The sequence below is a fragment of the Filicampus tigris genome, chromosome 1 (genome assembly GCF_054856515.1).
Source record: "Filicampus tigris isolate MCC_2025a chromosome 1, RoL_Ftig_1.0, whole genome shotgun sequence".
NCBI classification, from domain to species: domain Eukaryota; kingdom Metazoa; phylum Chordata; class Actinopteri; order Syngnathiformes; family Syngnathidae; genus Filicampus; species Filicampus tigris.
In genome coordinates this window covers 39,665,392-39,688,098 of record NC_141217.1, presented here as the reverse complement: position 1 = coordinate 39,688,098, position 22,707 = coordinate 39,665,392, and the positions used below count along the sequence as shown (strand labels likewise).

At 42.6% G+C, this 22,707-nt stretch overlaps 4 protein-coding genes across 12 annotated transcripts; 3 read left to right on the top strand and 1 right to left on the bottom strand.

Annotated features, from left to right (window-relative positions):
- The first annotated feature begins 244 nt into the window (after window positions 1–244).
- Window positions 245–6,471, top strand: mrps9 (mitochondrial ribosomal protein S9). Of its 2 annotated transcripts, none has more exons than XM_086040680.1 (11): window positions 245–358; window positions 1,595–1,777; window positions 2,603–2,665; window positions 2,757–2,787; window positions 2,910–2,989; window positions 3,991–4,076; window positions 4,156–4,231; window positions 5,076–5,244; window positions 5,456–5,564; window positions 5,904–6,073; window positions 6,157–6,471. In XM_086040680.1, exons 1-11 carry the CDS (start codon window positions 272–274, stop codon window positions 6,246–6,248), a joined length of 1,146 nt encoding a protein of 381 aa, XP_085896806.1. In that variant the 5' UTR covers window positions 245–271; the 3' UTR covers window positions 6,249–6,471. The 2 variants fall into 2 exon arrangements, with proteins under 2 accessions (XP_085896806.1, XP_085896814.1); XM_086040688.1 differs by having other exon boundaries at window positions 258–358; window positions 1,599–1,777.
- A 721-nt stretch (window positions 6,472–7,192) lies between these two features.
- On the top strand, window positions 7,193–13,998 carry LOC147154070 (SLAIN motif-containing protein 1-like). Of its 8 annotated transcripts, none has more exons than XM_086040657.1 (9): window positions 7,193–7,624; window positions 8,461–8,594; window positions 9,694–9,849; window positions 9,933–10,007; window positions 10,347–10,493; window positions 10,600–10,642; window positions 11,465–11,758; window positions 12,764–12,883; window positions 13,052–13,200. In XM_086040657.1, the coding sequence occupies exons 1-8, from the start codon at window positions 7,323–7,325 to the stop codon at window positions 12,834–12,836; spliced, it is 1,224 nt and encodes a 407-aa protein (XP_085896783.1). In that variant the 5' UTR covers window positions 7,193–7,322; the 3' UTR covers window positions 12,837–12,883; window positions 13,052–13,200. The 8 variants fall into 8 exon arrangements, with proteins under 8 accessions (XP_085896783.1, XP_085896765.1, XP_085896773.1 ...); XM_086040647.1 differs by having other exon boundaries at window positions 7,194–7,624; window positions 13,049–13,196; XM_086040639.1 differs by lacking the exon at window positions 10,600–10,642 and having other exon boundaries at window positions 11,427–11,758; window positions 13,052–13,371.
- Window positions 13,999–14,552: 554 nt separating this feature from the next.
- Window positions 14,553–18,623, top strand: LOC147154069 (PI-PLC X domain-containing protein 1). The gene is made up of 7 exons (XM_086040577.1): window positions 14,553–14,752; window positions 14,982–15,118; window positions 15,519–15,644; window positions 15,996–16,151; window positions 16,976–17,088; window positions 17,167–17,237; window positions 17,340–18,623. Exons 1-7 carry the CDS (start codon window positions 14,662–14,664, stop codon window positions 17,573–17,575), a joined length of 930 nt encoding a protein of 309 aa, XP_085896703.1. The 5' UTR covers window positions 14,553–14,661; the 3' UTR covers window positions 17,576–18,623.
- On the bottom strand, window positions 18,496–21,553 carry LOC147154068 (protein jagunal homolog 1-B). The gene is made up of 4 exons (XM_086040592.1): window positions 21,408–21,553; window positions 20,030–20,127; window positions 19,252–19,324; window positions 18,496–19,177 (listed from the first exon to the last, which is right to left on the bottom strand). Exons 2-4 carry the CDS (start codon window positions 20,116–20,118, stop codon window positions 18,788–18,790), a joined length of 552 nt encoding a protein of 183 aa, XP_085896718.1. The 5' UTR covers window positions 20,119–20,127; window positions 21,408–21,553; the 3' UTR covers window positions 18,496–18,787.
- Window positions 21,554–22,707: the final 1,154 nt, after the last annotated feature.

The following is a 22,707-nucleotide window of genomic DNA, read 5'->3' as shown; positions in this document are numbered from 1 at the left end:
TTACATTTGTTGGTTGTTGTTTTTTTAAGCAAATTATTCAGTAATAATAACGCATATGTTGGCATTGGCATTTACAATAAACTACACCTTATGAAAATCAATTGATAAATGGGCAAGTTATTACTTACTGTATTTCTATGTGCATGCATTGCCTTTGATGGGAACGTTGCCCTTTCCAATATGGCCGTCTTGTAGGCACGTCACGCTGGCGTAAATCGTCGGTGGTCCCCACATGACAACATCCGCCGTGACGTCGTTTTAGCCAGCCATCATGGCGGCACCGTGTACTCGAACACTTTGTTATTTTCTCACAAAATGTGGGACATCCTGTTCAAGTATACGTGGAGTCTCATCACAGGTGAGTCCGTTTTTTTGTAAATGAATATTTCCCCACTTGGTCAAATTCAAACAGACAGAAACAACATTAGAACGGCGATGCCCTTGGCTTGAGCTAACATCTTGCTATCTGAACTCCTGTCACACACAGTTGCTGTGTTTGAAATCTCTCCATGTGCTGTACAAATGTGACGTGAGCACAAGTTGTAATGTGTAGTGATGCCTCCCACAATGTATCCCGAAAAGTAGTGAACAGCACGACCCTTGCTCGAAAATGTGATTTATCCCACTATGCATTACGCAGATACGGAAATGATGGTTTTCTGTTTTAAGTTAATTATGTAGTCTAGTATAGAAAATCCCTGTGTACTGATTTAAATAAAAGTAGGGAATGTCGTCAGTCAGGCCATATCTCATATGCATTTCGTTTTGATTTATTTTCTATTGACATAGATGCAAGTCTGACAAGTTCCACGAAAGAAAATAACATTAAGTGCTGATATCCACATCATCCCGTAACTCCTGGTAAATTGAAATGATGTTGCATAGTAACATGCTGATGATTTTGAATAGCTCAGTAGGTGCATGGGTGGATGGATAATTGAACCATCAACATGGCCTCCATACATTTAAAAAAAATGTAAATGTGAAAATTCCACTCTCAGTTGAGGGTCATCTTCACAGAGAGTGTGGATTCATGTTGGAATGTAATTTTTCCAATGGGTTCACGTCACCATGTGATGGATGCTCAATTTTGAATTTGTATCTCATGAACTGATTGTTGTTTGGACTTTGGGGGAATTGGAGGAGCGTTTCCACCAATTGTTCTTCTTTTGTGGGACTGTTGGATGTTCAACGTCTTCCAGAATGTTCCTTATGGACAACCTAACATGGACAACTCAAACTTATCTCTGATGCGAGCAATGATAACAATGTCCTTGCACTTCTGTGACATATTTAGACAAATGCTCTTTGTTTGTTCTTTGTTGGTCTTCAAAGGATAATTTGTCATTTGCACCTGAAACAAAAAACAAAATACATGAGTAATTTACAGTTCAAGAGTGACTATGTTTTCTGACACATCCTTTCGTGTACACTATACACATTAACGTCACTTTAAAGTCACACCTAACTCGTCATTTTGTCTTGATTAGGGTGCTTCTGCTTTTTATTTTATTATTTTTTTTGGGTGGGGCCAATATTTGCGTCAAAACATTGTAAAAACCTAAACCTCAATGTGTTGCTGCTCCTCCTCTAGGTAGTCAGGAGACTGATATGTACAAGTGCCGTCATGCACAGGAAGAACCTGGCTGCTGCTGGCCCTGAAAAGTTCACGATGGAGTTCATCGAGAAGCAGGTGGAGGAATTCAACATCGGCAAGCGGCACCTGGCCAACATGATGGGAGAGGACCCTGAGAATTTCACCCAAGAGGACGTAGATGTAAGAATTGAAGCATTGGGGCACATTTGGGCATCCATTTGAAGGGATTTATGATTGAGATGAGCTGTTCTCTAACCTATAACGTAAAATATCCATCAAAAAGCCATCCAAGTACAAAGCTCAAATGAAGCAGTTTCGCTTTGCAATTAGCATTTTGCATCTCATGAAAACACATTGAATAGCAAAACTAAGGATAAAAAATCTCACATTTTCATGGTCCAAAGAAGCAAAGTGTCCAACATCTTCAAGTGTGACGGTGTACGAATGCCACTCATTTTTTGTGTCATTTGTGTGGTCCGAAACGTCGATGTCACATGGCACCCCTCAACTGCGCTCTCATGGGAATCGCTGCCATATTGCGTAGGGGGACACAGGTGTGATGTCATCTGTGTCGTTGCCTTGAGCCACTTTTCAACCCGACTGCCGCTCGCCTTTGTCGACCTCACTTTGATTGTCGAGCACGCGCGCGCCCCCTGAAATGTCAACGCGCCGCCTGCACACCACCTGTTTGCTCATCCACGTGGCCAGAAAAGCAGAGAATAGCATCTGTTGGCCGCTTAGCGACCACGCGTTCACACGCGCTGAACTTTGGGTGAATTGTTGGACATGTTGGCCGAGCTCTGCTGGCTGTCAGCGTTGCCGCACAACACGCTCACCTTTCCTTGAACCGGTGGCTAGCTTGTGGCTCAGGCCCCCGTACGCTAAACGCCATCTGTTGCCATGACCTCTGTTTATTCCTCGCTCTCGTCATCGTCATTGTCATTACCTGCCGCTTTCATTTTCTTCTAATTTGCCATTTTTTCCCCCATCCCTGCCACGCTGCAGAGGAGCATCGCCTACCTCTTCCCCTCCGGCTTGTTTGAGAAAAAGGCGCGACCCCTCATGAAGGTAAAGACAGTGACTACATATTATAGTTGTTCATGCATGAAGTTCATCTTTTTGAAAATCTCATTTCGCCACATTGTTGTTTCTTCGCCAGCATCCGGAGGAAATCTTCCCAAAGCAGCGAGGTACACAATATTGACAATTGACATTAGCCCCCCCCCCCCCCCGGATGCTCTCTGGAACTGACGCATTAGCCCCCCCCCCCGGATGCTCTCTGGAACTGACGTTGCCTTTTCTCTTCTGGCAGCTGTCCAATGGGGGGCGGACGGACGGCCGTTCCACTTCCTATTTTACACGGGAAAACAGGCTTACTACACTTTGGTGCACGTGAGTTTGTCCTAAGTCAGTTTTCCACCAATGGACTCTTAAGCACGCAGCATTTCGGCGTTTGGGGTACGACAGCGTGCTAGCTTCCAGTCGCCAGGCTAACGCGTAGCAATCACATTGACAGCACCAAACTCTTCAAAATATGTTTACTGTCTCCTGGAATGACGTCAAGTTACTGTAAATGACGCCACAAAAATATTTACAGGAATATGTTCAATGCAGACGCATTAGTCGAAACATGGCATTCTGATTGATATTGTGTTTGTGGAATGTGAGTTAAGTAGTAAAATCCACCCGTTTTTGTCCGTCTCAGGGGGCGGCCATTTTGCCACTTGCCGTCAACTGAAAATGACATCACAGTTGCTCAGGTAACGACCAATCATGCCTCAGCTTCAGAAAACAGGTGAGACATGATGGGTTGTTACCTGAGCCCCCTGAGCAACTGTTTTCTGAAGCTGAGCCATGATTGGTAGCGCCCTGCGCCCTGAGCAACTGTGATGTCATTTTCAGTTGACAGAAAATGGCCAATGGCAAAGTTTTGGGGTTGACTTTCATTTGTGGTTTCACGATCCATGCAAGTCTGTGTGCACGAGCGAAATGGATATAAAGTACCTATTACGCAAACCTACCTTAACACACGTTTCAAGAATGCGGTTATTTTTCCTACAGAAGTTGTCCCAGTAGCTTGAAACTAGCAAAGACCGGAAACACGTAAGCCGCCGCACCTTTGCACTGGAAATGCTTAATGTGCTGCCGTGCATATGCGCCACCGGTCCCATTCAGAAATCCTGATCGGGTTTACTTTAACCACACAACAAGTGGTTTGGCAACCAAATGATGAAGAATTCTGAATTGGTTCAATACAAATGGAGTGTTGAATAGTCTCAACTAGTTTGAAGCCCTCACCTGTGCTATTTGTTACATACCTGTAATGTTGAAGCCATTGTTGCGATTGGATGTGTACGTCTGTGTGTGCGTGTGTTTACGCTCTTTGTCTTCAGGACACACAGAGTAAAATCCTCAACATCGAGAGGCATCAGGATCGTCTGCGAGCCAAAGGACTCTTCTCCCAGGACGTCAAGGGGATGTGGGTGCCCAAATGTTGATTTTGAAGACCGAGGAGGCGCGTTGTCACTAATCTAACAGCAGCGTCTGCCTCTCATTAGCACCCTGGGCACAAGCAGGTGGCTCCTGAAGGAGGAGCTGGAGGGACTGCTGGTCGAGTCCATTTCTCTTCATGACGTAAGCGACTCCGCACAAACAGCAATTGTAGTTTATTGGCCTGTAGTCCAAATACAGGACACGCCGCTTTTAAGTTCATTTAATACAACAATAACACCGGGCAACACGTTTTGACAGCATTTTTTGATCAGAGATGCAAGTCAAGTTTCTAGGTTTTTTTTTTTTTTTTTGCGCTTATACTAAATCTGCCCTTGTTTTTTTCTTCGAGCACATCAAATCTAATAATAATACAATATGTAATATTTAGTAATATATTTAGTAATAAATTATGAATTAAGGGTTAGGTTCAGCAACGTGGATTTTTATGATTTTTTTGTAAAACTTCATCATTCTAAATTACAATGCAAGCTTTCCTAACTAAAAAAAAAAAAAAAGCACATAATGAAAATAACTGATGTTAGAAAGAAGTTATGATTTTTTTTTTTATCAGCATCAAAAATACATTGAGGGACACAGCAATCTTTGATTTAAAATTTGCTGTTGACTGGTGAAATTGTTGTTAGGGACTAGGGGCAAAATCTGATGGCAAAGTAGACTTCACGATATATTGAGGAGAGATTTCAGGACTTTGACGGTGCACATGGGGCATTCAAAGACCTAACAGGACATCTCAAACACAGGCCAAAAAAATACCATTGACTAATTCAAGCCAACAACACCAAATTACCAGAAGATGGCACCAAAGTTACATTTGTATTGCTTTGGCCTGAGCATAAAAACAGTGAATGGGTGAATTTTTCCGCAAATTTGTTTTTTTCCGCAAATAAAATTCAAAACATGAAAAAAAAGGTAAGACCTTCACATGTGGGTGGGCAAAGCTCATCTGTGTTGTTTGTCATTTCAGTACACTCGCTTCCTCCAGCTAATGGAGCGACTGCTGTCTCTGCCGTACTGCGCCATGGAGGAGCCCTTTGTCCTCAGTTACCGCCAGCAACTCGAGGCTCAGTCCAAGAAGCGAACGATCCCAGCCCTGGAGACGGATGAAAAGGGCCTGGCTTTTAGCACCTCAGAAGGTAGATGCAGACTGTGACCTGGGGGGGGGGGGGGGGGGGCGCGGGGGGGGGAGGAGAGAGAGAGAGAGAGAGAGAGAGAGAGAGAGAGAGAGAGAGAGAGAGAGAGAGAGAGAGAGAGAGAGAGAGAGATTTTTTTTTTTTTGGGTCTCATTCCTTTTACGTTGTCATGTGAGCCAATGTGACAGTCGTTGCCCTGTGTGTTGACTCTCAGGACGAAGAAAGTCATCAAACGCCTCTGTGGTTCTGAGAGATGGCGGCTCTGGAAGTGTCACTATTAACGGGCAGAACTACACCCGGTACTTCTCCGTGCTACAAGACAGGTTGGCCACTAAGTGCCGTTGTTTTTTTTCTGTTTTTTTTCTTTCTGGAACAGTTTCTGCTCTCACCACACGCTGTGTCTTTATCTCCTTGTTGTGAATGAATTACACACTTGAGAGGATCCGTCCGTGTCAGCAGCCTCACACGCTCGCGTTCTTCTGCTGAGTCAGGCTTTCCTCCTAATATGTGGTGGCAAGCGCAATCATCCAACCACGTCGCTAGGGATGCAAATTTACTGGGAATTTTCCAGCATTTAAGCATTCTGGAAATGTTACACATCATTGCGGTGGATTGTGTTGTCTCCTCGTCACGTTTGTCCGCTCTTGGTGTTGTGTGCGCAGAGAGCAGCTCATGTTCCCGCTGCAGTTCATGGGCATGCTGGGACGCTTTGACGTGGAGAGCAGCGTGAGCGGTGGTGGGCGGTCCAGCCAGGCGGGGGCGCTGCGACTCGCCATCTCCCAGGCCCTGTGCAGCTTTCTCTCTGAGAGAGACGTCGAGATCATGAGGCAAGGTGAGGATGCCAGGCAGCTGCTTTGACAAATTGAACTACAATTTCCGTCCGTTGTTGGAGTTCTCATTTTATTTGTTTGTCAGCTGGTCTTCTGACTGCTGATCCCAGATTGAGGGAGAGGAAAAAGCCGGGTCAGGAAGGTGCCAGGAAGAAATTCACCTGGAAGAAACGTTGAGGATGACACCACACGAACTCATGAAACAATCACCTTTTTTCATGTGGATACCCTACAAATGGAATTGAGATTGTCTCCAATTCAGAACACTCTTATCATTGATGCCAGAACAGGAGGCATGGTGCTCGGCCACCAGCCGCTTGAAACGACTGAACAAGTTGTATTATATCCATTTCTATATGAATAAACTTCCATAACTGTTCAGCATTTCTTGAAAAGCAAATACATGTCTTTTCACTTAATTACAGCTCGTGTCACTGAAAAAAAAACTGGTTCGGCTTTCAGTATGGAATGTAGATTTTCTTCCTGTGCCTTGGTGGGTCTTGTGCTACTGTCACTTGTTCTAGCAGTCCCAATATGTGTTGGTCATAATATTCTGTAGTAAGGCAGCAGTGATAAGTTAACCAATATCCCATGTGCTGCCAACAGGTCATCGACAACTATAAATTGCATGTGTGGTGCTTTCTTACAAATAAGTGACTATTGCAATGATCAGGTTTAGCCGCAAGAAGTGTTTATTTACTGTTGTGTAACTTACTGGAGCATTCCATTTATACAGTCGAAAGAAAATGTGAACACTCAGGAATTCTATGAATTGTTGTTACAAGTTGGACGGAAATAACGATCTGATCATTTAAATCACAACAAACGTTTTCTTAAAGTGACGCCACACAAATAATTGTGTGGGTGTATGATTTTTATCGAACACGTCACATTCATAGTGCAGCAAGATGGGAAAATGTATGCGAACCTTTTGCAGTTTGTAGTTTGCAACGATGGAATGTAACCACTAGATGGCGACTAACGAACAAAAACCCAATGTGCTTTGTATTTTCATCAGCTACAAACAAAAGTGGGTTTATACTGTAATTGGTAATTAAAGAAGAGGATTTCCTGGCATAAAAGTTACACATTGACAAAATAGCAAACTAGTCACGAAACACAGACAATGGCCGTCGCTCTTAAGAGGCGGCCCGGTGACGTTAGAGTGGGCGGAGGAGGTGCACATTTTCAATTGAGAAGTGCCAACAAGTGCCTCAACCTCACAGTTGTCTCGTCACACGTGGAGATCAGATGGAGGCTGCTGCTGTGAGCCCCGCCAACGTGGACCTCAAGAAAAACCATGCGAACGGAGAGCTGCAGCTGAGGAGGCTGCAGGAGCTTATCCTCCGGCTGGAGCTGCACAACAAGCAGCAGCTTCCCGCGCGGGGTCGCAGCCCTTGTACGCCGACTCCGTGTCAGCTGGGCTCCCCGGGACCACCTGAGGACCGTGTCCAGTATTTCCAGCAGGACCGCCAATACCAACCTTTAGGTCTGGGCGAGGTGGAACTTTTGGACTTGGACGTGATGATTGGATTGTGTGATCATGAAACGTGGTGAGTGTCTGCCTATTGTTGTTTTTAATTACATGTAAACAAGTTTCACGTGCTTTACGTTAGTTCGTCTTGCTCTGAAGTTTGGAAGCTGACATGACGTTAACATGGGGTCGAACCCACAATCCAAGCTGTTCCTGCAGCAAAACTCCTCGCAATCAAATGGAGGTCACTGCAGCGTTAAGTCTTTATTTGAACTTCATTGCGTTTGAAGCTAAGGGTGCACTCCAGTAGTGAATCACGGCTATAACTCTTGGAAATTGGAACGTGCCACGATGAAAGATCATCAGACGGGGAATCATCCAATTCCACTTACTTGTTTCGAAAATGATGTGTTTACTACAAATAACTCTTTGTCCTTCTGTATATTCCAGCAAGGTGCTGTTTGTACATGTTATATTTGCTGTTTGGACATAGATTGGACGTTTGGGTTTTAAATTACTGGTTAACATTCGAAGCTCAAAGTGACATTGTCTTTATTTTTTTCCAGCCTGATCGAGATTTACAAACTCCATCCTATTGACAAGCAGAACAATTGGAAATGTTTTCCCATTTGGTAAAATGTACATATGAACCTGTGTATCCACCTTTTTTTTATTTTTTAACATTTTTGTATGGTTTAGCCAAGATTTTCATTATGTAAAATTAACAAAAAAAAAACAAGCACAGCTTTGGTTCAATAACACTTGGAAAACACTTCACAAGGGTGAAAACTATTGAGATTGAGTCCAGAGTGGGCTAAGATACTACAACTATATTGACACATTGAAACATGTTAACTCTGTGATCACACACACTTTTGGGTTGACATTGACAATCTTTGTGTGTGTCTTTGCCAGGTTGTACGTGCCGCCCAAAACGAATAAGAAGAACCTTGAGAACTCTCTAACGCCCTTGCAGTGGTGCCGGCACGTTCTGGAGGCTCCCGAATGGAAGCTAGCGAGGCGTTCCATGCGCCTCCAACTGGAATCAGGTGTCAGATGGGCTTGGTTGTTTACTTTTTTACTATTGCAAAGTGTTCCCGCTATAAGTATGCCAAACTATTGTATTCCAAATGTCAAACTTAGCATTGGAATTAACAGAAATTCAGGCGAATTTATCGGAATAAACCCGGAGTTTACAAATTGAATGGTGGTTCTTAAATGAACTCTGAACACAGTTTATTAAACTGCAGTTCAGCACAATCCTGACTAAAACAACTAGATTTCTTGCAAGTATAGTAGTACTTTGACTTACAAGTTTTTCGCCGCTCGAGTGAAGTGGGGGAAAAAAACGAAGGTACTGTAATGCCCTCCCATGTGGACAAAGAGAGCTATTTTGCATAGATTTCTGCTTATCACAAAACCAAATGTTTGTTTGTGCTTGAATATGATACCTTTCCATTAACTTACCCTGAATTCCCTATGAATTATTTTGCACAACTTTGCAAAGCTGGTTCCTACTGCCACCCATCTTGGAGTGTCCACGCACTTTTCCAGACTCTGTAGGCTTCATTTTGAGACAATGGTATTCTGTTTAATCAGGATGCCAGCCACAGGCGGTGCCGGATGAGCTAACGGCACAGTGCCCCGTTCCTTTCAAAGACGCATTTGTCAAATCAATTGTCTATTCAATTGTTTTTTAAACATTTTACACCAAGAACCAGCAAAGAAATACTTAGCTCTCCAACTACCACCAATATTAAAGTGCACTAGTGCAGTAGGCCCAAGTGTTCATCCAAAACAAGACAGGTTTTATTCCTTAGGCATATTTAATAATATTGTACTGCAAGCCTCTGTTACATTATCCGTAGTTTGACACTGCATTTAAATACAGGAATATAAAAAAAATCTGTTCTTGATTGAATTAAAAAATATTGCATATTATAATATTATTTAAAATATATATATATTTTTAACATATTTATGTCATAATTAAATGCAGATGTTATCAACTTAAAAGTTAAACAACTGAACTGTACTCTGGCATTGATTCTTTTGTTGTCTACTAAAGGGAGCTTTAAACAACCACTGGACTATTCTTTTATCTGCTATCTTTCATCTGCTTTGAGATGTGTTGTCCTCACTCTGAAGAGAGCCTTTCAACATCTTCAGCTTCCTGCTGGCGTAAATTACTGTCCAGCCCCCGACCCATCTCCCCCATACCCCCTGTAAGCAAAGTTGCTGTCGTGTCCCCCATTGGCACATCCGGAACAACTTGCTCCAGTCCCCTGTCGCCTGTGATGCACGGTACCCACACAGAACTCACACGCCAACAAAAGGGACATTTCGCAACTTTTCCAAAAAGGATTTTTGTTTTCATCTTCCCTTAGCATCCTCCCGGCCTCACTCTCAGAGCCCCAGTGGGAGGGCAAGGACTCCCACCTTCATCCCCCATCTGGCCCATGGTAAGCCTGCTTTTTCACGCCACGCCCCGAGAGAGCAGCGAGCCTCTGCCATGTTGCTCCTTGATTGCCCAAAGTCGTAATGAGGGAAGACAGGTTTATTTATTTTTTCGTTAGCCACCAAAAAAAGGTCAAGTGTTGACCTTAACTGCATCTGGAAATTGTGACATGGCGAGCTGCTTAAGATCATTTGATTTATGTAGCTATCAAAAGCAGTCACACTCTGTATGCAGGTACAAGTTCAGTTCAGGACACACTATCAAAACAGATACAGAAAAGCGACCAAACGTTAAGTTTCTATCTTTTTTTAAATTTTTTAAACATCCCACCACTGGTTGCTAGGCAGCAGCCAGGGGCGCCGTAGCCCTCGGCCACAAGTGGACTCTGACGTCATCTCTCCTGGAGTGGACGAGGATGACTTGGTCCCTCATGGCTACAAACTGCAGGATCTGACTGACGTGCAAGTGATGGCGCGGCTGCAGGAGGAGAGTAGGTCCAAACCCAGCAACACCACCAATTGCAATTTTTGTTTTTGTTTTTTTTGTTCCCTGGTTGATGTCTAATCACCATCATGCCTCGTCCCCACTAACTGTAGACCTCAGAGCTCATCGCTACTTTAGCTTCATTAACCCCACCAGGTGATTGTGTGTGTGAATGTGGGTGCGCGTACCAGGGGTGGGAAGTCGTTTCCGCATGACTTGACTCGAGCCGGACTTAAGTTGCCGATTTTAGGACTGAACTTGACTTTATTTTTTCCGCAGGAGCTTGGGACTTGGTTAGTGCTTCTCAATTATTTTCTATTAAGCCCCGCTAGGAAGAAGAAACTTTTTCGATGGCCGCCCACATCTCCGCCGCAATTATAAATAGAATCATTTGACTTTAAAATTGTTATTAGTTCACCTCTGCATAACATGGGAGCGCCACTGTCACCTACTGTCATGGTTGTGCAATTACACTTTATTCTAGGACAGCAAAAAAAAAAAAAAAATTCCTAAGGCAAACAGCCTCACTATTTCAGAAGAATTGGTGCTTGAAACTTGGGACTTAGACTTCTGACTTACACATAAACTTAGCACAAAAGGTACAGGGAATTTCTGGACTTTCTGGAAGATTTTAAGGATGAGCCTAAAATTCACTTTTACAGGTGAACCTAATTTGATCTTCGTTAAAGTTTTGAATGCACGTCATCATATTCTGCACAACTTGCTGTTCTCCAACAAGGAGCGAAACAGCAACATTTGCAACGGCTGTTTTTGTATACATATATTTTTTTAATTTTTCCACGACATCCACTGCTATGGCTTTCTGTGACTCCTCCGGTATCTCTGTAACTTATTTAAGCGACTTGAAGCCTTGAGAGCCTTACGAATTGCACATACTGTATGTGACTTGCTCCCGCCTCTGGTGCATGTGTGCATGCAGTTGTTTGGCTTGCCACTCCTCATGACTCGCTTACCCAGAACTCAGGCAGGAATACGCCAGCACTTCAACCGCCCTGGCCACCCGACGCAGCCGGAGCGTCACCCTCCCGCTCAGCGCCCGCCCCGACCCGGAGGAGGAAGACGAGGCGGGAGGCGAAGACTGCGGCCCTGCGCCGGCGGTCCGCCGCCTCCGCCCACTGCCGCGCGCCCGCACCTTCCCCAGCGCCCGAGACTGGCAAAGCAGCAGCCGCAGCAGCTTCCTGTCCGAACGTCCCTGCGCCCCACCTCACCACTCCGCAGGCCGATTGCAAACGCCTTTCAGACCAGGAGCAGGTGAGCAATTGTGGCTGCTGAGTGACCCGCTCTTCTGGCCCCATCACTTAATAATAACATTCTAAGCCTATTGAAGTGCGCTTAAAGCGCCGTCCGCGGTGCGTTTCCGATCCCAGTTTGATGGGATTAGATTCATCCGACCGCAAGTGCTGGGAACTGTTAAAGGAGCTTTATGTAGTGCCTGAAGACATCATTCCCAAATAGAGTGTTGGCTGTGACCTTCAGATGTCACAGCAAGAAAGAGAATGTTGGGAGAACTCCTGCTACATAGGAATTCGAATTGTCTTGTCAGTGGTATGTGCTCTACTTGCACAAAGGTTCCGCTGTGTATATTGTGTGTGTTTAAATGCACCTTGACAGGTGAACTTAATTTAACCTTCCCGAAACTTTTAAATGCACAATTTTTCGGTTCTATTTATTCCACAGCAGTTCCCTAACAGGACGTTGAATGGCAAATTTTACGTTTGATCCATGAATGGCCTCATCATTTTCCTGGTTCAATTACTGTTGCATTTTAATTAGTTCACATTTTGACATCACGAGAAGAAGACTGCGCCTATCAATTGCTCAACAATAGCTCGCTATTGCGTGGCTTCAAAGAGTGTGTTCTCAGAGAGAAGTGGCCGCTGGGTGACAGACTGCAGAGGCACAGGTGTGAATGAAAACAAAACTGTGAACAAAGGTTTAAAGGAGGGCCAATTAAGGTGACCTCAAAAGCTTATGGTGCATTTTAGGTTCTTTCTCAAAGCCCAATATCCTGAACTTTTGGGGAGTAGCACATGTTAAACCAACCGGGAGTTTGTTATCCTGGCTGTTGATGTCACTCTTGCTGCATGCAATAAACATTTAGAAACTCTTCATATACGCAAGTAAAGGGATCAGATGTGATGAATGGGGGAGTTATTGGTCGGTAGGTGCACTCATGAGCTCATACTAGTAGAATATGCTGCCAGAACTCTCCTATGAAATGTTTTGGATGAGAAGTCGTCTGTTTGTGTCTTTCAGAAGAGATGCAGGGCAGCTTGCCCAACCTCTCCCGAGCTCAAAGTGTTCCAATCGCTTCTTTACTTCCTACTAGCCACAGCTTTGATTCTCCTGGCTGCTCGACTCACCTGCAGTCCTCCAGTGAGTTATCAGCTCGTCTGAGATTTTGATCCAATTCTCAACTCTGCGCGGTTCATTTGTGCTTGTCAATGTGTAGAATAGATATTATGCAGATTATTGTGTACTATGCACTGTTTCATATTTGTTTACGTTCCCCTCATGTGATGAATAAAATATCTATCCCAGCAGCCTCCCCCACCCTGTGGCACACCAAAATCCAGAGTATGGGGAGCGTATCTTTACCGTCACAGCATCCACCAAAGGCCATCGCCTATCTCAGCCCTACCATCAGAGACACGCTCATTTTGCGGTCGCCGTGCAGCGGTGGCAGCAGCAGCAGCAGAATTCCGATGCTGAGTAAATGCTCCTTCCTCCGTGTGTCCAGCCTTAGCCCGCCTTGGCCCGCCTACTTCAATGACACGGCAAACCCCGTCCCCAGCTGCAAGGTGGCCCAACCAGGGCACAGGTATAGAAATATGGTGAGGTTATTTTCCATGTAGCATTGAAGGTGCACCACTTGTGTTCCTTGTTAGCGCAGCGTTGCACCCTGTGGCTAATTTGCCTTTTTAAATTGTTTTGCATCAAGTATTTATTTTTCTGTGATGTCACTGCTGCTTCTGTGCAACAAATGTCCTTTTATGATGCATAACATATTTATAGATTTAGAAGTGTGATTGCTAATCTGTTTTTCCCCCTTTTGACAACATGCCAGTAATGCTAAAATTAGATGTTTGTGGACACTTTTTTTACACATTCTATAAAGATATATATAAGATATCCATGTAGTATTGTTCACTTAATTATATGGTGGTGTTAGTTTGTTCAACTGTTACTTGGTGTGGTTTGATTGAAGGCACATGCACACAAATAGTATTCACATATTTTTCTGATTTGCTGTGTTCCCAAAATGTCACGGTTAATGCATAATTTAAAATGGCACCCTTTGTTTTCTGATTGTTGTGGCAAATTTAATTTGTTTTGATTCTGGACTAAATGAGCGATTGCAGTACTTTTAATAAATAAAAAAACAATGATCACAAGCATTTCATGACTTCATGTTTTTAATGGTTAAATCTCAAATTGAATATAAAACACTGTGTTACCCTGCAGCAATAAAAAAAATACCCCAAATGAAATATGATCCTTCAAGTTTGTTGCCTTTTACAAAACGGGACAGCCAACTTACACAAAAATGTTTAATATACAGTTTGCATACTGTGGCTGTTGTGGGGTAAATTTGACCCGAGTCTACTAAAATGGATTATGGATCGAGTGGCACACTTGTTCAGGGAGGGAGCAAGAGTCCGGAGAACTGTCTGTTACATTTGCACAGGTTCATGCAGAAAATGGCAGAAGTGTAAAACACAAATGGGGCAAAACATTGTTTTTATCCACCAACGGGTGTCTTAAAAAACAAAAATACACATTCGTTTTCTCTGAAGATTCTAATCAGTTTTTATGTCAGGCAGACATAAACATTGAAAAGCTCTGTTGTTCATAATTTGATGGAAAATTATGAGGAGATTCTTGGCAAGTCTCACAATTAACCAGAAATCCTCTCTTTGTGAATGGAAGATTAATGAAAACCGCTTGGTCTCTCCACAAAGTGACAACAGCAGTATCCAAACAATGTTAATTTTGGCCAGCAGAGGGCAGTGGTCAACAGCAATGCGTCTACTGCTCACGACAGACGTAAAGGAAGAAGAACGGCTGACCCAGTTTCACTTAACAGCAGTTGCGTATGTAAACATGATAGAGGATGTTGCCAAACTGAAATTAAAGAACATGTCAAACATAATATGGAGGACAAACTTCGCGGAAACCCGGATTGGATGTCACGTTTACCCGATGAGCTGCTTGACGTGTCTCTGTGGAACTTGGCCATCCCTGGTAAACAGAATTATCCGAAACGTTAGAAAATACACTAACTTCCTGTATACGAACGATGTTGAATATTTTTCATAGATTTACGGTCTGTTAGATGCGGTTGTTTACTATGAAATATTTTCACATCTTTGTTTTTTAGTAATGTGGCAAGCCTGCATGCTTTGCTTTCTCGATCTATCTACTATCTATCCATCCATCTCGACGACGTATTTCTGCGTATGTGTATTTTCAGGGAGCCATGACAGCATGTCATTCTGTCTGGACTTGTCCTCTCCTGTCGCTGAGTCCGAGTCGTGGCTCCTCAAAGTGATGGACAGACTTGCTCCTTGTTTAATACGGCCTTGCGTGTTCCGCTGGGCCACCACGCAGGTACACACACGATTTGGGAAACAAATTAGAAATGTTTATTCCAATGTTCACGATATAGCAAGCAAGCACCAAACCAACGAATGCATTTTTCTTGGGTGTGTGATTTTGTATGAGTGTCACAACAATGTATACAATACTGTTATTAAACATTTTAATATAAGTGGTAAATATTTGCTAACAATAATAACCAGATCCAGAAAAGTAAATGTGTATCGGAGGTGGGAGTAAATCACATAACCGACTCATAAGGTTAGTCGAGTCATGTGAATTTATATCAACGCCCCCCCTCCCACCCAACACACACACACACACACACACACCCACACACACACACACACACACACAATTTTAGTGTGCATAGTATTTGTTCATGGGCTTCTTCCTCTGCATGTGCACACAGCAAGCTGCCCTCAGTCAGCAGTGTGACCTTGGTATTCGCTTCTTGGACCTGCGGATTGCTAGAAAGCCAAAAGGTGGCAGCAAATTATTTTTTGCCCATGGAATCTACACTTGGATTACTGTCAAGGTACTGTATGTACACACTTACACTCGCACACACCCCGACGCCATCATTAATATATGTATTACATTTATAACCATATAAGACAAATGTATAAACTGTGAAATAACAGATTACATTCATGTAAATTCTCATTAGTTTCTATTTAAAAGTGTTTGGCCAAAAAGTTCAATTTTGGCGTCACTGGACATAACAAAAGCTTCAAAACACATGTAGGGAAATGTGTTATGCTTCTCTTCCATGGTCACCATTACACGTTTAATTTTTGGCGTCACTGGAACAACAGTTCCTCTTTTCATATTCAGGAGGCAGTGGATGTCTGGGTCAAACAGGTCCTGTGTGCTTGTGTGTCGGCAGGAGGCACTGGATGAACTGGCCACCTGGCTGGATGCACATCCAAAAGAGGTTGTCATTGTTTGCTGCTCGCATTTCAGTGGTCTGAGCCCGAGTGACCACACACAGCTTGTAGAGTACATCATAGCACTGTTTGGACCAAAGCTCTGCTCCTCACAGGTAACCTGATAAATGATCAGCCGAGGGCCGTCAATCGTGCTCACTTTGCTTCCTCTAAAAAGAAAAACAAAATAGCCGTGTCAGTTTAGCGAAATTTTGCAAGGCTGCGGATTGTTGTCTGATAGTGTATTTTCCAACCTCCCTTTTTTTTTTTTATTCCAATGGACCCCGCTATTTGGGAAAAACTCTTAAAATTCTTTACTTTCCAAAAGGAGTGTTGAATGACTAACTGTCCTCCAATGAGGCGAATGAAGGACATAATTTCGATTTTAATTGGAGATACTCTCTGCTTACCACGGAGATATACATTGTAGCTGGACTGTCTGCTGACTGTAGGAAAAATATACTATTAATAATTATAAGAAAAAAATTGTGGTACTGAGTCTGAGAATATATTTTTAGAATGTCATTTTTTAGATTGCTTTGTAACCTATGCATTTTGGAAACGAAATGAGGTTTAAAAACTACAAACAAATGTACATTTCATACTAATGGCAAAAAATGATAGTGATGGTAAAATGAAGCTTCAAATTTGCTTCATGAACCAGTTGTATTTTTTGACTCCTCGAGAGGGCACTGTTGGATTAAATTCATAGAAGAACGCACGTTCAAGAAATGGCAAGTCAGTGTGCTTTCAGCACCATGTTGAACAGAGAGTGCCATCTAGAGGAGTCAAAAAAATACAACTACTTTATGAAGCAAATTTGAAGCTTCATTTTATCATCACTAAAATAAAATTGAACAAGGCCTGAAGTTTAATTATAATGATGTTTTTTTTTTTTTGTTTTTTTTTTTTTTAAATTCTGAAATGGACTTTTCTGCAGCATTATCCCACCTTGCGATCCTGTTGGTCCAAACGTCAGCAGGTCATCGTTTCATATGACAACCAGGAAATGGTCCAGCATCATCCTGAATTATGGACGGAAATACCGTACTGGTATGAAACCGCAGACTTAAAGGTACATGCCAACCCACCACCACCATGTACTGATGACGTGTTCATGCCTTTACGCAGGTATGCTGACAGCACTGATCCAAAGAAGGTGATTTCCTACTTGGAGGCCAAGAAGCAAAAAGGACGACCATGTAATTTGGATCCAATCATGAAAAAAAGTTCACACAAGTCTATAATTTAGCTGTTAACAAGTCAGCCTACGTGACTCATCTTTACTGATGTCTGTTTTCCAGCTGGTTTTTACGTCAATGGCCTGAACCTGACTGAAAACGTTGCGTTTGTCCTCCTCCATCCTTTCCAAAACATGAAGACGATCACCACCAAGGCCGTTGCTGCGCTGCTTGGCTGGGTGGAAGAACAACGGCCGGGACCTGGGGAAGGCAGCGTCAACATCATCTGCTGCGACTTTGTTGCTGTCACTCACTTCTGTGATTGTGTCATTGGCCTCAACTACAAAGGGCGGTGCTGACAGACACCAAAAATAACTGCCGGACAATCGGCAGCTTGTAAATGTCATCCGCATACACTCAAGTTTCAGGCCTGGTCGACACGCTCCCGGGAGTTTTGCAAAAGGCGGATATTAGCCTGCGGTTAGCCCTATCATCCGCACATCCTCGGAGGTTTTTTCATTGAAAAAGTAAAACTCCGGCCACAGTGGAGGTTTGCGGGTATCTCCGGACGCGCGTTTGGCTGTGGACAGTTAGACGCGAAGATTTATGTCGTCACTATGCAAAAAATGCTCTGACGTCACTTGCGGACATGTTTTCGAGAGAGTCAACATGGATGCCCGCGGAGCTGCGTTGGTTATAGCCATTCTCCAGGCGCTTTTTGCTTACTTCGTCCCCATCCAACTACTGCTTCTCGTTGAAAGGTTTCAAAGCTGTTCCGTTCTCACGAACGAGTGTGGCGCAGTGTTTTTGGTTTCATAGAAGTGACGTCAAAGGACGGAAGTTCATTCTGAATCGACAATAGTTGGCTAACTACTGCCGCCTAGAGCGTCAGAAAACAGGTGAGCTGTGATTGATCGTTATCTGAGACCTGAGCAACTGTGAATTGATAGAATTGATAAAATGGCTACCCCCTGAGATAGCTAAAAAACGGGTGTATTTTGCTGCTTAAGTCATATTTCATATTAATCATATTGCCTTGTTTCAATTAGAGGGTCTGCATAGAACATATTCTTATATAAAAATATGTTTGGGTTCACTTCCACTTTAAGCTTGATTGACCTTTTGTGTACAATTAACTGCACAAATAATGGTGAATTATTTTTTTGTCTTGCATCAAATATTTTCATTGTTTTGTCTGTTAACATCCACAAGTTCAAATTCAACATTCAGCAATGTGACAACCGCTGCAAAAATGTTGGTACAAAGATGTGTGACAGAATGTTTTGAACAGTTTAATAGTGAAATGCCAGAAGCTTTCATGTACAGTATGCGCTGATGGTAGCAGACTTGAGGGGATGAATGTTTGGATGAAAACAATGCAAATAAAATAAAAAGGTTGCCGGAGAACATTTTGCGGAGTCTTGCCTCAGAGATTGGACTGCATCAGTCCCCCAACCAATCACTCAATCTTTCCCCTTGCTGCAGTTCCATTTTTGGACAGCCACAAATCCATCTTGTCATGTTGTCTGCCCAAAGTCACGCAAACAGTCCCCAAGCATGTTCCGTGTGAATCATTTCTTCTTCTTGTCCTGCGTGCTGGTGAACCACTGGTCCAGCAGCTTCTTGCTGTAGTAGATTTGCCAGCCGTGCACCTGCACGCAGATCACGATCACCAAATACATGACCATCACCGCCGAGAAACCAAAGATGAACCGGTAGGCTTTGCCGTATCGGTACAGCTGCTGAGCGACGGGGAACATCTCCATGCTGCCGTAGATGAGCGGCGCCACCGAGAAAAGCCCGCCGCTGATCATGGAGATGACCAGGTAGCTGATGTTGTTACGTGGCAAAGCCATGAAGCTAAAGGCGGTGGGAATAACACTCAGGAGGTACGGGTACTCCCACTGGTACGGCGAGGCGATGGTTTTGTGGGACACCAGACTCAGTTGGCTCACTATCACCTGACGCCCAACGAGACATTTGAATAGGAGCACGGCTGACACTCTTCTAAATTCACAAGTCAATCAAGTTTTACCTGAGCTGCCATCAGAAGCCACACCAGCAAGTGGACGATGTTGAGTTTACGGATTTCGGACTTCAAGGCCACACTGCACACAATGACGCAATATGGAACAACAAGCACAGATTGTTGTGAGGAAATATCAACATTTTGACTCATTTTTTCCCTTTCCTCTTAGGGATTCTCTCACACAGCCATGCACCCCATCTCGGGTAACATTACATACACATCCAACTTGATATTTTAAAGACAGATTTGATTTGACGGTATTTACACGTACACACCCAATTAATAAAATTCTGGTAACACGAAGGTGGCTAATACACCTCAGACACAAAATTGAAAATGCATGATTTAGAAAAGCATGTATTACAGAATGAAAAGAGAAATTTCATTTGACAGTACATGGCAAAAAGAGAAATTTGATTTGACAGTACATGGCTTTCAATTGTGCACCACCACTGTATTTATTGCAGTTAGTTTCACAAAACCTTTACGGTTTGTGACTTCTTTGTTGGGAGATGAGAGATGTCGCAAAAGCCTGTTGCTTCACACTAAAAACAAGCAAGTCAAGCAAGTGTAGTGTAGTGTTACACTTGTCCAAGGGGACTAGTAGACTACTATGATTGGTGGAACTCACAGGAACCTCAAATTCATTTCATAGAAAAGTTGCAGTAAAACTGCAAGCTAAGGATGAATTTGTTGCGTGCTTGACATTGTGAATTCCTGGAGAAACTGATTGAGAATAAAGTAAAAGCAAATCACTGATTGCACTTGTGCCTGGCTGACATACCTCATCTGGTAGTGTGAGGCCACCCGCTCCCTGTGTTGAAAGTCACTGCCGTCCGTGCCTGTCGCGCGCGGTCCTGCTCGGGAAGCCATGGCTCACTTCTGAGACAGACAGATCACAAGTATTACAGCTTGTACGGTTCTTCATTTGATTGTTTTACATATGTGCGTTCTGAAAATTACTGGGCTCAACTGCGGAGCATAAGTTTGTCAGCAAAAAATCTGCAAATTCACTGGTTACATAGGCTTGAGTATGTGAAAAATGACTCGACATTGCTTCAAATACATTTCAGGGGAAAAATGGATCCATAGAGACAAAGTCTGGAGCCCATTTGTGTACACGTTGCTTATTTCACCAACTATGCTTCTCAAGTATAGAAGCATAGCGCTGCCACAAAAACAAAATAGGCTAAGAATCATGTAATTACATGAAGTTGATTATCCAACAATATCGTATTTATGTTATAACTTCAACTTCACATATTACTTCAAGATATAATACATATCTTGTTCCATGAAGCCATATGTGCCTCTCAGGTTGATCAACTAGGAAGGACACTACCTTAAGAGGGTCCGAGCTGTTCTTCTTACATTTAAAAATACACTGCAAAGTGGTAATCTCCTCCAGGGTGCTGAATAATTGTCAATTCTGGCCGTGTATCAAGCCAGGCTTGAAATATTAGTGAATCATGTTAAAAAGACTTATTCGTGCGTTACACGTTTGGTATAATGTAACATCGCCCGTTTTTTGTTTTGATGTAGAAATAATATCTCTTGATGCGGTCAGTTTGCGTTCCAACGTGAAACGAAGTCTTGCTGTAACCTGATAGATTCACATTGTAAATATGAAAAACATATTGTAATGACGTGTTAGGTGATACGCATGCGTTGAACTACAACTGAAAGCTATGCCGAATATAGTACGCCTTGTTTTTATTTTAGAAGGTCTCATAAATCCACAACGCATTCAAAGTAGCGCACAGAAATCATATGAAATTCTTAAAGAGACGTTTTACCTACATATTTATTCATACCAAAGTATTTTGGAGTTCCCGTTTATAATTATTTTGAAGGTCTGACCATTTACTAGAGGTCATACCTTTTCTTGATGTCACTCCTGCGTTCCACGCGTCTACTTTCTGTGTGGCTGTACAAGTGTGATTATTTAAATGAACTCAAAAGCACATTCAAACAAACGTTAACTTCGACTGAACGGCGTCATTTGGGTCTTATCCGTGAGACAGCCTGCGAAAGGCATCGACTACAACAGTTAGAGCTACATGCAACATGCAGCATAGCCTGGCGCATTTGGCGATGTTAATGTGCAGTGAAAATTATGCGAACGTTTATTTTTAATTTGAAGAATACATCACAGCACTTACATGTTACCTGCAGCTGTTCGTCAATTTCTCGGAGCACGAACAGACTGCACGCCAACGTAGTCAGTGTGCGGAAGAGGAAATCGCCGGCTAACATTCCCAACGATGATTGGCCAAACACACTTCTTCGTCATCGTACTTAACGACTGTTTTAAACCGTAATATTGAAATTACCGCCACCTACTGGTTTGGGATGTATATTGCTTTGGTTTACAGACTCAGTGGTTCGGTTTACATCAAATATTGCCTAAAAAATACGCAATACTTATAGTATCACCAGAATTGAAAAACATTGAAATACCAGGCCCGCATATTTATCAAAAACCAAGCAGAAGCCCCCCTCCCACCCATACACACACAAAAAAAGACAGCTAGGTATGTTATTATTATATTGTATGCCACTGTACTTGAAAGCACCATTTAAGTACGGTTCCGTTGAATATTAAACGGAACCGTACTTAAATGGTGCTGTACTTGATTAGATAAAAAAAGTTTAAGACACTGCTGCACTGTGCAAAATTTGAACAGAGATTCTTTTGTGTACTGCTGTAGTGGTCCTCATACTGTATTGACAATTACTGAACTAAGCAGTTCCTACATTAATGATTTAAAAAAAAAGACATTAAAAATTGATAAACAAAAGAGCTTGTATCCCAAATTCTTTCAGTCTTTGTCTTCAAAAATTTCAATAAATATGTAACGATTTCATCTTTGGCTTGGTTCAGCTCTCGTATTCATTATCACGCTCTTTAATTAGTGCTTCTTTCTCTTTTATTTTTAACTCTTCATAAGTACATGTTGAATTCCATTTCGTTACATATTTCACATGTTCATGTTTTGTCATAGTAAAAAGCACTTTATTTAGTCCAGTACATTTCACTCTCAGACTTGTGAGGATCATTTCTTCTTTTCGTCACCATTTTTCTTGTTTCTCCCACTAAAGGGTTGATAGAGTATAATTATCTACTTCCTATTATATGTGCAGGTGTCCAGACAAATCCCATTTGGATTTCTTTGGCAAAATATATGATTCTTTATCAAGTGGCAGGTAGGTTTTGTTTCCTACTTTATTCTCCACTTAAAGCAGAGAGTGGACCATAATGAGCTAGCACCCTTAATGGTGTACTCTGCTCTAATGACATAATTATTGCAATTATTTCTGTGAAAATACTTAATTTTGGCATAGTTAGTTTGTTATACAAAATAATTAAATACACCAAAACTCTAATCATTTTCAACAAAACCTTGAAGTGTATTTCAAAAAACTGAACTGTTAGGTTTTGAGTTTGCAACCACAAGTCAA

Coding starts and splice junctions, on each gene's coding strand:
- mrps9 (XM_086040680.1), top strand. CDS start 272: ATGGCGGCACCGTGTACTCGAACACTTTGTTATTTTCTCACAAAATGT. Junction 2,666..2,756: donor AGGCGCGACCCCTCATGAAG/GTAAAGACAGTG, acceptor TTTCTTCGCCAG/CATCCGGAGGAAATCTTCCC. Junction 2,990..3,990: donor CTTACTACACTTTGGTGCAC/GTGAGTTTGTCC, acceptor CTTTGTCTTCAG/GACACACAGAGTAAAATCCT.
- LOC147154070 (XM_086040604.1), top strand. CDS start 7,323: ATGGAGGCTGCTGCTGTGAGCCCCGCCAACGTGGACCTCAAGAAAAAC. Junction 7,625..8,460: donor TTGTGTGATCATGAAACGTG/GTGAGTGTCTGC, acceptor TGTCTTTGCCAG/GTTGTACGTGCCGCCCAAAA. Junction 11,759..12,763: donor GCCTTTCAGACCAGGAGCAG/GTGAGCAATTGT, acceptor TGTGTCTTTCAG/AAGAGATGCAGGGCAGCTTG.
- LOC147154069 (XM_086040577.1), top strand. CDS start 14,662: ATGGAGGACAAACTTCGCGGAAACCCGGATTGGATGTCACGTTTACCC. Junction 14,753..14,981: donor GTGGAACTTGGCCATCCCTG/GTAAACAGAATT, acceptor GTGTATTTTCAG/GGAGCCATGACAGCATGTCA. Junction 17,089..17,166: donor TGGACGGAAATACCGTACTG/GTATGAAACCGC, acceptor GCCTTTACGCAG/GTATGCTGACAGCACTGATC.
- LOC147154068 (XM_086040592.1), bottom strand. CDS start 20,118: ATGGCTTCCCGAGCAGGACCGCGCGCGACAGGCACGGACGGCAGTGAC. Junction 19,325..20,029: donor GCCTCACACTACCAGATGAG/GTATGTCAGCCA, acceptor CATTGTGTGCAG/TGTGGCCTTGAAGTCCGAAA. Junction 19,178..19,251: donor GGCTTCTGATGGCAGCTCAG/GTAAAACTTGAT, acceptor GTTGGGCGTCAG/GTGATAGTGAGCCAACTGAG.